The 13,959-nt window shown below is 43.9% G+C and overlaps 1 protein-coding gene across 1 annotated transcript in view; it reads left to right on the top strand.

Annotated features, from left to right (window-relative positions):
• LOC109402042 (cytochrome P450 4c3-like) overlaps window positions 1–13,007 on the top strand; it is a 59,342-nt gene extending 46,335 nt beyond the window's left edge. Inside the window, exons 2-3 of the mRNA XM_029867137.2 lie at window positions 11,938–12,576; window positions 12,633–13,007. Coding sequence (XP_029722997.2) covers window positions 11,938–12,576; window positions 12,633–12,970 — 977 coding nt within the window. The 3' untranslated portion in view covers window positions 12,971–13,007. The remainder of the gene's footprint in view (window positions 1–11,937; window positions 12,577–12,632) is intronic.
• The last annotated feature ends 952 nt before the right edge of the window (window positions 13,008–13,959 follow it).

Below are 13,959 nucleotides of genomic sequence, written 5' to 3'. Positions count from 1 at the left end.
TTCCTATATGAATACACGGGGGTTTGGAATCATGCTATCAAAACAACGCGAGCCGTTATAGAGGAGGCGGTAGTGTTCGGCTATTTTTCATCATGGCGTCGGGGACAACAAATTTGAATTTATTTGTTCTAGCTGTCACGTCGGTTCGTCGGTGGTTGTAGGTCCTCCAAGAACTTCCGCGAGTGATGTACAAGCGTGATCAATAGGTTGTTATTATATTACTGAGACGATGCAACAACCTACAGGTCAATGGAAGATTTTCCGGTAGATGTGCTGATTACGCAAGATGTCCTCCTTGAGATCCTCCAAAAAATTTCGTGAATATAGGCCTTTAGATATACAAGCGTGATCAATGGGTTATTACATTAATGATGCGATGCAACATCCTACAGGTCCGTGGAAGATAGTTTTTTTTTTGAGTAGCCATTTTAAAAGATGATCTAGGTCATCCAAGAACTCTCGCGAATACAGGCCTTTAGATTTGCAAGCGTGATCAATGGGTTGTTATGAGATTACCAATGCGATGCAGCACCCTACAGGTCCATAGAAGATAGTCTATTGTAGTCTATAGTCGTAGGCTGTCCATCAACTACGTACTCATTTTTGGCCATCTCAGACCCCCCTCCCCTCTCGTACACTTTTGTCCATACAAAATTTTCGAAATTTGTATGAAGCGTAGACTTTGGCCAGATCCACAACACCCCCCCCCCCTAAAGTGTCTACGTTGTTTATGGACAGACCCTGATTTAGATTTCCAAAGATATTAGCGATATAGATAGCGTAATTAAGTGGATTGTTATTACACTACTGAAGCGATGGGTCATTCTACAGGCCCATGAACGTTACCGGATGAAATAAATTATTTTTTTGTTTACTCTGATCTTTTTTGCCAACATACTTAAATAAGTTGAATTTGTGTACTATGCTTGTCCCGTTCGCAATGCTGTTTTATTTTGTATGGCGAGTTTTAAAATTTTTTAAACTCGCCATACAAAATAAAACAGCATTGCGAACGGCCTAGTTTACAACTATCAGAATAAATCTTATGAATCCCATTTCAACTCTACATAGATTAGGTTCACTCCTTAAGGACAAACTTGTTCTTCTTCTTCTTCTTCTTCTTTATGGCTCGACGTCCCCACTGGGAACTTGGCCTGCCTCGCTTCAACTTAGTGTTCTTTGAGCACTTCCACAGTTATTAATTGAAGGGCTTTCTTTGCCTGCCATTGCATGAATTTGTATATTGTGAGGCAAGTACAATGATACACTATGCCCAAGGAGTCGAGAAAACTTCCCCGACCGGAACGGGAATCGAACCCGCCGTCTCCGGATTGGCGATCCTTAGCCTTAACCACTAGGCTAACTGGAGACCCTCTGGTGCTTGTTTTGCAGTCGTGTATTAGCTTATGATTTATATTTGACTAGCTTTCCTTCTATTCAGCGTTGACTCACCGACGAACCGACGTGACAGCTAGAACAAATAAATTCAAATTTGTTGTCCCCGACGCCATGATGAAAAATAGCCGAACACTACCGCCTCCTCTATAACGGCTCGCGTTGTTTTGATAGCATGATTCCAAACCCCCGTGTATTCATATAGGAAGAGGTTCGTGTCTGCACTGATTTGACAGAAGCGTTCGCTCGCTTCGCTGGTCGACCGTTAAATTTGGGGGGGACAGTTTTGAATCACCACTGTCACGTCGGTTCGTCGGTGGTAAAACTATTATTTAACAACTGCAAAAAGGCTGAAAAAGCGCCTTCTCAAGATGTTATTCAGTTAGTGGTTACATAGGAGTTGTGAAAAAGAGCTATGACTAGGTGGCATAGAAGCTGATCGCACAGCATGTACAAGCTGATTAAGTTCGCCAGATTCATTCGTATAGGGCTTGCATAGAAGCTTCCGTCCATATGTACAACACAGTAACTCAGCATCAAGCCGTATTAAGGACGCTTTGTTGACGTTTACATTCACAATAAATGTTAGTTGGGTCGCCCCCTCCCCCTGGAGCGTTACGTTATTTATGAACGGCGGCTAATACCGAAACAGTAGAATAAGAAAAGGTCATTGGTTACCCTTGTAGATCAGACGACCTTCACTCGCGGAAGTTCTTGGAGGACCTAGAACATCGTTGAAAATTAGTTCTTCACAGAACAATGCTCCAGTTATGATGGTGCACCGTGTCAGTAATGTAACAACAATCCATGGATTACGCTTGTAGATCTCAAGGCCTTTACTCTCGTCCTTGGATGACCTAGAATATCTTTGTAAATTTGTTCTTTAAAGAACAATGCTCAATGGGTCTGTATGTATTGCACTGTATCATTTATGTATAGGCTGACCAGATTTGTCCCGTTTAAATACGGGACACATTTTGGAAACTAAACAAAAAGTAAATCAATGTCCCAAAACAGAAATGGATATGGTAAATAATATTATCACCGACGAACCGACGTGACAGCTAGAACAAATAAATTCAAATTTGTTGTCCCCGACGCCATGATGAAAAATAGCCGAACACTACCGCCTCCTCTATAACGGCTCGCGTTGTTTTGATAGCATGATTCCAAACCCCCGTGTATTCATATAGGAAGAGGTTCGTGTCTGCACTGATTTGACAGAAGCGTTCGCTCGCTTCGCTGGTCGACCGTTAAATTTGGGGGGGACAGTTTTGAATCACCACTGTCACGTCGGTTCGTCGGTGATATTATTTCAACTAGAAATAACGATTAATTCAGTCAAAAACATACGCAATGTACCAGTGGTGAGTATTTGAAAATTAAGTTGTCCCGTTAAATACGGGACGGATGGTCAGCCTATTTATGTAACAATCTGTTGATTACGCTTGTAGATCTTGATGCCTACTGGCCTGGCCTGGCGTACTATTGTTGATTATGTCTTGTCTTAAATATGATGTTGAACAAATAAATGTATGTATGTATGTGCATGTATCTTGATGCCTATATTCGCGAGAGCTTGTGGAGAACCTTCTACATTTATGGACATAACTCTATAATTCATAGACCTATAGAATGTTGCACATCAGAAGAATGGTAACAAAACCCCATTGATAACGTATGTAGATCTGCTGAAAATGTCCTGGAACACCCCTACACCCCTAAGCCTTATGTCCCACCCAAACAACGCCTTATATCCTCTTGAACACTTTATGACAGTGTCCTTGATCTTTTGATTTGTCCGTCTAAAGTCTAAACCGTCCTTGACACCTCTAAAAATAACTGTGGAAGTGCTAAAAAACACTAAGTTGAAGCGAGGCAGGCCAAGTCCCAGTGGGGACGTAGAGCCATAAAGAAGAAGAACCTCTAAAAATTCTCTGAAACCCTCCTTAAAACCAGTATGGATTCCCCTCCTCCAAACCCTTCAACCTTCCCTTGCCACCTCTACACTAATCCCTAGAATCCACCCATGCTACATTACCACCTCCCTTTCTGCTTGAACTCTCTGAAACAATCTTCGGATATTCAAAGGTGAGAACATTTTCAATATTTTCAGATTTTCCAGTTTTTCTATACGGTCCCCCGTGTAAGCATAGTTCCTAGGATATGACCGATGCCTTCGAGGTGCTATAAATCTTATAAATCACATTGGAAGACGGCAGTGCCTTTTAAAATATGGAAATTTTGGTAGAGCAAACGACAGCTTAGAAAATCTTGGTTGAACACTTTCTTCGTCAAGGTCCAATCCGACGGCTCCAGCTGGATGGCCAGATCATTTACACATCGTCCCACTTGGCCAGCTGAATGTGGGGAATCTTGTTTGCACCGATTAAGGTCGGTAATAACCGACTGCCGCCTGAGTTCCGATAACATGGCGAGAAGTATGTCCTTCGAGTCCACCAGATGAACCTGGAATTCATCCAGCCGGAGCGTATGCGCGGGTTCATTCTCGGGGACATCCCATTGTTCGCCCTCGATATCTTGCCGCAACTACTTGGTTTCTCCTGTAATCGTGTCAAAGAAAACTTGAATGTCAATCACCATCAGACACCAGTAGCCGCTCGTGTTCCAATAGCCGCTCACCGTCTTAAAAATGATGTTTATTGGCATAAAAATGTAAGATTGTCTTCATCCGTGTAAAATTTGGCACGCATATTTTGAATATCCGTGGAAAAACATTATTTTTGCAGGGAACTCTGTTTTCTACACTCTTGATCGGCGATTGGAACACGAGCGGCTACTGGTACACTGAGGGTATGTCATTCCCACTTAACACTTACAGTAATCTTGCACAAGCAGGGGAAGTCGTTCCGTTTGATCTGATAATGGGAGGCCTATCTGATAGCCTCCAGTTGATCCTTAAGGACAGACTTGTTAGAATCCCAAAATGGCCGCCACTATGGCCGACTTTGGCACCTACTCACAACTTTGAAAGCACAAATCTCTTCGTAAACAAAACCAGCGCACCTGAGGTTCTCATTTTAAGCTTTTTACAAGTGAGCAAGAACAGAATAATAAAATGCACTGTTGTTTGAATCTTGCTTCTTGAGATTTGTGCGTCTGAAGTTCTGTTGTACCGTTGAAGCGGGATTTTAAGACGTTTGTCCTTAAAGTTCAAACAAACACACCAGTTCCAGCTGCAGTTCTCGTTCCGTTTCCGAAACAGTGTCCCACAGTCGGCCCTATTCAGGCGGTCTTCAGCAATCGATATCTTATCTTGAATAAACAGTGGCATCACAAAGTATGCTCATCGAATCCATCTAACAGGTCCAGATCTAACGGAATCTAGCCAGCTTCTGTGCTGTCGAGCAATTATCTTCCGTACTTTGTACTTTCGGGGTGATCATCTCGCGGCACCGTAGTCCACAATTATGCAGAACATTACGCGGCGTCTCATCCAGCTCTGAAAATCAACGCATATCATATGTATTCCAAATTAAGGGACCAATATTTGAAACTCACCCGTGTACGCCAGCTAATTGCTCTGCGGTGAATTATGGTCCGGACAGTTAGCACACAGCTTCAGTTGCACTTATATGGATTTCGCGTGTTCGTATAGAACATCCGCAGTCGCTAGGAAATCCGCGGTTCCTAGATTGTCTTATAATTATCGTGGAAGTTCTCACACCAAGCGGCAATATCGTCATCCAGCTCGATATCAAAGCCACGATCCCCATTCCAGCCAGCTAACCGATGTGTGGTACAATCTGGATTCTTGAAAGCACCTTCCGGACTCTCCGGATGCCGATTTGTACGGCATCACCATCTAGTCTTCGGATTTGTTATTATCCTCACAGGCAATATGTATAAAAATTTAATTTGTATTAAAACTAGTGACACTCCAAAGAAAAATAAAACGCGTAAATTAATAATTATCGGCAAAAGTTTCGGATAAACAGTACTGCGAGAACCATCCGCGGATGATCGTTTTGTTTTGGATTATCAAAATCCAGGTTGTCACTAATACCAATGCAACTAGTGGGAAATGAACGATAGTCGATAAAAACGATACAAGTCGACGATTTGAACGTCGACGAATTTTGATGCATCCATAGACAGTGGACAAATGAACCGCTTTGTATTACAGTTGCCCCTACCAGCACAAATATGACAACGACGCTCATGAGTGTATGGCAGTTTTTAGAACAGTTTACACGACAGCAGCTTTTGTCAAAATGCACACCGTTAAACAGAAGAAAAATGAAAACAAATCAAAAGTGACTGCTTCATTCTAAATTTCTTCCGAAAAAGTTATCGCGTAATCATTAATTTTCAGCTTTGCTCATCTCCCCAAACACTTAAGGAAGAAACCCATCCTCAGGTAAACAATGATCTGCAATAATGATAGCACATAAAGGTAGCTAAGAAGATGTTTCATTCTCCAGATCCAGTTCAAGGCTCACGAGAACTTTTCCCGCTAGCGCAGCATCCGTTTGGCTAGGTTTGGCTATGAAAAGTAATATCGACGCCTTGTATGGAATGACACACTTGGCCCTGCATATCAGAATTATGGTCAACGACCTTTTTTTGAATGGGATCGGTAATAGCGATTACGTCGAACTTGTCATCCCGCTACAATCGTTCAACCAAGAGGAATCACAGCAAGCTTCGCCGGTCTCGATGTGTCAACGTTAGAGGGGTACCGCTCGGAATAATGACTGGGAAACCCGAACTTAGGAAAATAAGAAAAACAAACTGCATGGAAAATAAACTTTGTGAGTATGCAATGTAAATTTCAACACCTCGTTTATTTATACACTCTACTTAACATTCGTCGTAGCTTTCTTCCTTTAACTATCTGCTTCTGTTAGTCTCACATAGTCCGACAGATGAGCAGGTGCTCTCCTCTGCCGTGACGATCTTGAGGACATGGCTGACTGTTGAATCTGATTATCGTCTTTCGCATTGTCATCCAAGTTGGGTTACGCCACTCAAGTACTCTTTTGGTCTGTGTGACATGCCGACGTAGCAACTGACCATTCTCATCACTTAAAAGCAGGCTACCGTTGTCCTCTTTGATAACAGAATACCGCTTCTCGTCGAATCTTGTATCGCCTTTAGCCTTTGTTTGTCGTTCCAGTATGACAACGTCACCAGGGTGGACAGTGCAGGGTATTGCTCCCCGGCGTGAATCGCCGATGGCCTTGGAGTAAAGCTTAGCTTCAGCATCCCTTTTGTCCAGCAACTGATCGTCAATATTCACTTTACCAGGTTTTACTAAAGGTAAGCCCCGTCTGATTTTCCTACCAGTCAGAACTTCTTCCGGTGCCATCTTGGTGATGGAATGGGCTGAAGCATTATGCGCATTAACGGCCGCCTGCAGTTCATCGTTAAAATTATTGGCATTCAGTAACGCAGATGACATGGCTTTATTAACCACTTTCATGAAATTTTCCACCAAGCCATTTTGCTGAGGAAAAAACGGAGTGGAGAAAATCGTTTGTATGCCTCTGTCTTCACAATATTTTTTGTAGTCGACGCCGTTGAACGGAGGCCCATTATCAGATTTGATTGCCAGGGGATATCCTTCTCTATTGAACACGTCATCCAAAACTTTCTTGGTGCTGTCGAAGCTGGTTGATTTAACAGGTTTAGCGATGGCATACCTAGACCTGTAATCGATTATCACAAGGATGGATATCCCGCCAAACCTGGCATATGGACCATTGAAATCCAATGCGATCGTATCCCAGACTGATTTCGGAGCAAACATTCGCCGCATAGGTGGCGGCCTCTCTGGCCTGCCATTCATAGCACACGTTTTGCATGACTTTACCCACTTTTCAGCATCCGTTGACATCCCTGGCCACCAAACACGTTCTCGCAAAATACTCTTCAGTTTTGCTGCTAAAGGATGGCCAGCGTGAGCGACCTCCAGCGTTTTGGTACGTAGTTTCTCCGGAATCACAACACATCCAAGTTTAGTCAGCATGCCTTCTCTCACAAACAAATCTTCCGAAACTGCCTGGAACCTACTCAGTCGCTTTGGCCATTCTCCCGAGTCCATGGACTCTATAACCTGATAAATTTAAGATGACAAAACAAGCATACATGAATTTACTATAAAATAAAATGCATATTTCATTATTTTACCCTTTGTAGAGTCTTATCGCTGGAAGTGAATTCGCGAATTTCATCTTCGGACAGGAATTTGGCAACATTCGCTTCTATGTGGGCTACTTCCCAGGGACTCGATTCTTCGCTGAAAGGTTTGTCTACGCCTTGGTACAATCTAGACGATGGATCCGCAATATTATCGCTACCTTTAACATATTCCACAGTGTAGTTGTACGGACTAAGTCTTAACGCCCAACCATCTGCTCTGGTTAGTGCTCTTTTCGTAGATTCGCGGGAACGGTTTAAAATGAAGGTAACTCCTTTGGCATCCGTTCGTAGAGTAAAATGTCTGCCCAGCAAGAAATAAGAAAAATGCTCCACTGCCCAAACGGCACCTAGGGCTTCCCTTTGATTCTGAGCATATCGTTTTTCCGTATCTGTTAATGCCTTTGATGCGAAGCTGATAATTCGAGGGTTTCTACCTGCTGACTCCTGCACCAGCACAGCACCCAGTGCGTTTGGTGAAGCATCCGTATATAGCACGGCATCCTCATGCTCCGAAAAGTAGCCCAACGAAACGGTGCAACGAATTATTCGATCCTTTATCTCGTTGAATGCTTTCTCATGCTGTTCACTCCAAATCCAAGACTTCGATCCAGCCAGCGACCACAGTGGATTCGATATGCTCGCAAAATTTCTTATATACGGGCTTACAAATGATGCAAGTCCGAGGAAACTCCGTAACTCTGAAGATGTCGAAGGACGACGAAATTTTTGAATAGCATCAACCTTTGCTTCTTCAATGTGGAAGCCATCCTCATCTAGCTCATGACCAAGAAATGTAATTCGTGTTTTGTCATACTCGCACTTTTCTTCGTTTAGAGTAAGGTTATTCGCCTTTAGAATTTCGAGAGTCTGAGCCACTGTTTCATGCAATTCCTCCAAGGTGTCGGCAAACAGCAAAACGTCGTCTATATATACTATTTTGTTTTCAATGGTTTCCAGAATTCTAGCCATTTCCCTTTGGAAAATCTCTGGCGCGCAATTTACTCCAAACATAAGTCTCGTAAATCTGAACATTCCGTTCTCCGCCAGAAACGTTGTGAGATCGCGTGATTCTGGACAGAGCTCCAAATGGTAATATGCGCTTTTCAGGTCCAGTTTGGTGAAGAATTTTGCACCATGTAGCTTGATCTTCATCTCATCCAACATCGGCAAACGGAAGTACTCGCGTTTGATGGCTCGATTTGGTGCTCTCATATTCACGACGAGCCGGAAGTCGTTTTTTCCCTTTGCCACCGCCGACATCCCGCTTATCCAATCTGGTGCTGTGGTAACCCTTTCTATAATACCACTCTCCTCCATTTCCAACAGTCGACTGCGAGCACCCTCACGGTACGCGGCCGGGATATTGTAATAAGCATTGCGGGTCGGTGGTATGCTTTTGTCTACGCTAAACTTGACTTCGACACCTGGCATCTTCGGAAACGTTTTGTTTGGCGTGACTTCGCAGGTATTCACCTGTGTGCCAACGAACAGCAATTTCAAATCGCTTGCAGTCGACCTGCCTAAAAGAGATCTTTTACCATCCATGACCACGACGAATTCTGCTGCGACTTTGTCCTTGGACCGTAGTGGTTCTATTTCTGCTTTGAAAGCAAAATCTACTTTCATTGGGACGTTGCTAGCATACGCTTTCAGGTTTCGGTTCGAAGATATCTCGATAGGCTCTAGTTTAGCATTCCCCGATGTGTACTCGGCCTGTAGACTTACCCAATCATCTCCACCAACCACGTTGACATCCGCTCCTGAATCGATAAGGAATTTAACGGGACTGGAAGATCCCACTCGACATTCAATTAGGACGTCTTCTAGAGATAATGCATTGAGCTGTTGTCAAGAATAGAAGACAAAAAAAAACTTTATGCTCTGAAGTTATCAATTATATTTCTCGAAAATCACTGAAAACAATATCAACTCATTTTACCTCTTCTTCCTTAGGCTCTACTTTCGCTTCCTGAGGGCTGGCATCATCGATGGCATTGATCCGTTTCTTTCTACATACCACCGCGAAATGACCGAAGGAACCACATTCGTGACACTTAAGTCTCAATGCCGGACACGGGCGATTCTTGTGCGCCCATTTATTGCACCTTGGGCAATGCTCTTGTCGGCTGTTAACAGAACGGTTATCGAAACGGCCTTGTTTGTTACGGGGTTCGCTAAGTTTCCCAAAGCTGCCGTAGCGCTTCGCTGGAGGTCTGAACGGAGTCCTGCTGTACACCTGGTTGACCACCGAATCGTACGTATTACTCGCTTGCGTAGATTCAGTTCTGTATGACTCGTCACGTGTCGCCGATTGGACAATGAAGTTAGTTTCATGGCCGAATGTTCTTGCAGTTTTCGCCAGCTCCCGGTTTGCCATCCCTTCAAATAATATGAATCAATTAAGGAATAACTAATAGTTTTTCTTTTAGCATTCAAGTTATTTTTACCTTTGAGCAGCTGTGCCCGGACAAAACGCTCCTGGTCGCTTGGACTATATCGACAGAGACGCACCTTCTCCATGAGCCTGGCGTGAAAATTGACCACTGTTTCCCCTCGCTCCTGCTGCATACACGAAAAAGCCTCATGCTCTGCTGCGGTATCGGTCATGGAGCGAAGATGATTTTCAACGTTCTTCACGAAAAGTGCATAACAATCGCTGTCGTTCAGGTTTGGCCTTAGCTTAGCAGCGCGAACGATTCCCTGCATCTCTTCGCCCATCGATAAGAAAAGAAGTTGGGATCGGCGCACAGGGTCGACAGCGTTGGACAACAGGGCAGCAATTTCGAAGTTCTCAATATACTTCGTCCATTCTTCCCACATCTTGTTGGCAGGGATGTTCTTCGGGAAAGGCTTCATCTGGTCCCAGCGGATGTTGGGAGCGTTTTCGATTGTTGACGGGTGGTTACGAGAACAAGTCCAACTTTCCTCAGCATCGTTACTTTCGACACCAGCGTCCCGGGTTCGCTTGTTCCTCGATGTTATCTCCTCTACTGTCCTCTTCAGCTTCGCAAGTTGTTCCTTAAGCACTTCGTTCTCCTTTTCAACGTCCGTTGTTGCTACACATAGGTTGTCTTCTTCTTCGCTGTCGTACCCATATTCTTCGTTGGAGAGCACCGGAGCACGAACATATCTTCCGGCTTCTTCGTTCTCTTCTTCGTCATCATCGTCGCTGAAGCGGTACGCACGAACATACTTGCCCTCGTCCGACATTTCCACTATTCGAAATATTCTTACCAACTTTCTGCAAATAGCAAAATAAGAGAGAGAGTAGCACTTAGATCTCGTTATTAATTTTCACGATCCATGTTTTTGCGAGTCTTTCAAATAAACTTTTATTTGACCAGCACCTAGAGCGTTTTTCCCACATGTTTGGCGAAAGGAAAAAAAAGTTCAATACGTCAATTGAATACGGTTTTCGTTACCGTTTCATTTTGAGCCGATTAGTGCTTCCCATGTGACTTTTTACTAGGTAGTGTTTTCTTTACACATTCGCCAGGTGTCCAGCATGGCAAGCTATTTCCAGGCGGTTTTCATTACGCACCCATTTCTGAATATTGCCTTGCTCCTCGACGGTTTCCATTACACGTCTATTTTCCCTAAGGCTCGAAATTTTCCCAGACGGTTTCCATTACTCGTCTTTTAAACCCTTTGAATCACACACCTTTCTGTACAGTTTTCTTTACTGTTTTCCCAGCTATTCATTAGCCGCCATTTTGTTACACCTGGTGGTTTCCATTACACACCAACAAACTTCGTCAAATTTTCACTTTATGCTCCCGTGCCGAGCAATTCCGTTTCAATTCCTTTGATCACTATAATACTTACATAATAAGCCTCCTGGCAGGATCGCCAATGTAAATACACGACCAAATACGCGAATAACAGCCTGCGGAAATATTACTGTACGGATAACTCGACACGAGACACACCGATCCACGTAGATACGTCCTGACCGTTCGACACTGTACTTTGCAATGGCGATGGCGAAGCCCGCGATCGCGCATGTTCGATATCCGCTGTGCAGCAGTGGTTCATGCAGTGATGCCAACACAAAGAGGCTGTCAAATGATTCTGCATTGAACTATCATCAGAGGAAGGGGGTAGGAGACTATATGATTCAGTTCGGTATGCACCTCACAGTGAAGAATGAGCTTAAGTTAATATTCACAAATAAAAAGAAATTTAAAAAAACATTTTCGATTAGGATTACGCTTCAAAAATCCATATAAATTATTATTTTGCATGCAAATTGGATTTTTCTTCGACAAAACGGCCAAACATATAGGACCGCAAAACTCATAGTGGTAACCCACAAAAACTTTGACGCGAATTTCCATCGTCCCTGGCTATTATTCATTCTCTGTATCGACCTTTCAGAAACTTCCATGGGCGTATCGATCAACGCTCTGGACAACCCAGACAACGCCTACGTCCAAGCCATCAAGGACTTCGGAAGCATCGTCATCCAACGAACCTTCTCCGCGTTGCGATCATTCCCTCTGCTCTATTTTCTACATCCGTTCTATTGGCGCCAGCGAAAACTCATCAAAACCATGCACGACTTCACCAACTCCGTGATCAAAGCAAAACGTCAAGCTCTAAAGAAGAAGCAAGCCACTGGCACTGACGGTACCGCGTCCAGAGTGGTACTATCCGACGATGACGGAGTATACGGAAAGAAACGGTTGAGCTTCCTGGACTTGCTGATGAATGAGACCTCTATGAGCGACGCGGACATCCGGGAGGAAGTTGACACGTTCATGTTCGAAGGACACGATACGACCACCTCAGGGATTTTCTTCTCGTTAATGGCTTTGGCCATGCACCAGGATATTCAGAAACGGCTGTATGAGGAGATCGGAAGCGTGCTGGAAACGGAGGAGGAGCGACATGGTCCGCTTACGAATGGGACGTTGCAGCGAATGAAGTACCTGGATATGGTGATCAAGGAGGTTCTGCGGGTTTACCCATCGGTGCCGATCATTGGACGGGAGCTGCTGGAAGATGTTGAAATTGGTGAGTATATGTGGAGGTGACATAGGGTGGATATCTGCAATTTGATTTCATTCTAGATGGATGCCAAGTACCCAGAGGAACCGCCATTGTTGTGATCCTGTATAACGTCCATCGTAACGCGGTGGTATTTCCCGACCCAGAACGATTCGATCCTGAACGATTTTCTGACGATGCCCCTGGGACCAGGGGACCGTACGATTACATTCCGTTCAGTGTAGGAGCTAGGAATTGCATCGGTCAAAAGTACGCACTGCTGGAGATGAAAGTAACGCTGGTAAAGTTGCTCTTGGCGTACAAGTTTTCGCCGGGAAAGACAACGGACTCGATTTGCATTCAGGGCGATTTGGTGTTGCGTCCTTCCGGGAATATGGGGCTGAGAATTGAGAGACGGTGAAGATGAAGAGAAAAAATTGTTCCACAACTGGAGCGTGAATAAAGAATTTTTAGAAATTCAAAGAATAACTGCATGCAAACATACATTTATTTGCTCAACATCACATTCAGACATAGCCAACAATAGTACGCCACAATACTCGGTTCGTGGCAGTCGCTCTCCATCCTCGGTCACGCACAATGCTGGCCAGAACACGCTCTACTTGGTACACCCATCATGCTCTCTGCGCTTCACGCCTTGTGTCAATCGGACCAGTAACGAACACCAACATTGCGGAGTTGTTGTTTGGCATTCTAACAACATGTCGTACCAACCGTTTCCTCTCTTCTGGATGCTGGGTTCACCGTAAAGTGCAACGTGGGTGTTCTTTCGCCGTCAAACATTGTTCTCCTGCACACCGCTGAACCTTAGTCCTTAGTACGCGTCGTTCGAAAACTCCGATTACTTGTACGCAGTCCTGCGAATAATCGCGACCATCACGAGACAATCACTAGACCCGCTTTCTGGAATCACCCTTCCGAAAGTGATACGAACCAGCAAGCATGTTACGCCTGGAATGACAAACATGTAGTGGGTTCCACCCTTCGCAGCTTTGCAGTGATAGCAGTTGCTGGGTATGCTTCAGGCGGGTTGCGAGAGAATCTACAGGGGGTGGCCAAAATGTTTGGGATAGGCAACTTTTTTTCTCTCACAAAAAAGTGCAACAAGCTGTAACTTTTCACACTATTAATGGTACAAATTTGAGCTCGATTGGTTAATCTTTTGTGAACCTAAACAATTCTCGTAAAACACAATGTTTTAGACAACTTATTTTTGAACTGTCATATCTCTGAAACCAGTGAACCGAATTGAATTAAATTTTGAACGTTTATCAACAATACATTTATGGTTCACAAGTCTTTAAAACACAGATATTTTTTGAACGTTGAAAAAATTATCATGGATTGACCATTTTTCGGTTTTTTTCTCGAAAAAGTGTAATTTTTTTA

The sequence above is a fragment of the Aedes albopictus genome, chromosome 3, assembly GCF_035046485.1.
Source record: "Aedes albopictus strain Foshan chromosome 3, AalbF5, whole genome shotgun sequence".
In the NCBI taxonomy this organism is placed as follows: Eukaryota; Metazoa; Arthropoda; class Insecta; order Diptera; family Culicidae; genus Aedes; species Aedes albopictus.
The sequence above is the reverse complement of the archived record's forward strand: the minus strand, read 5'-3'. Positions and strand labels throughout refer to the sequence as shown.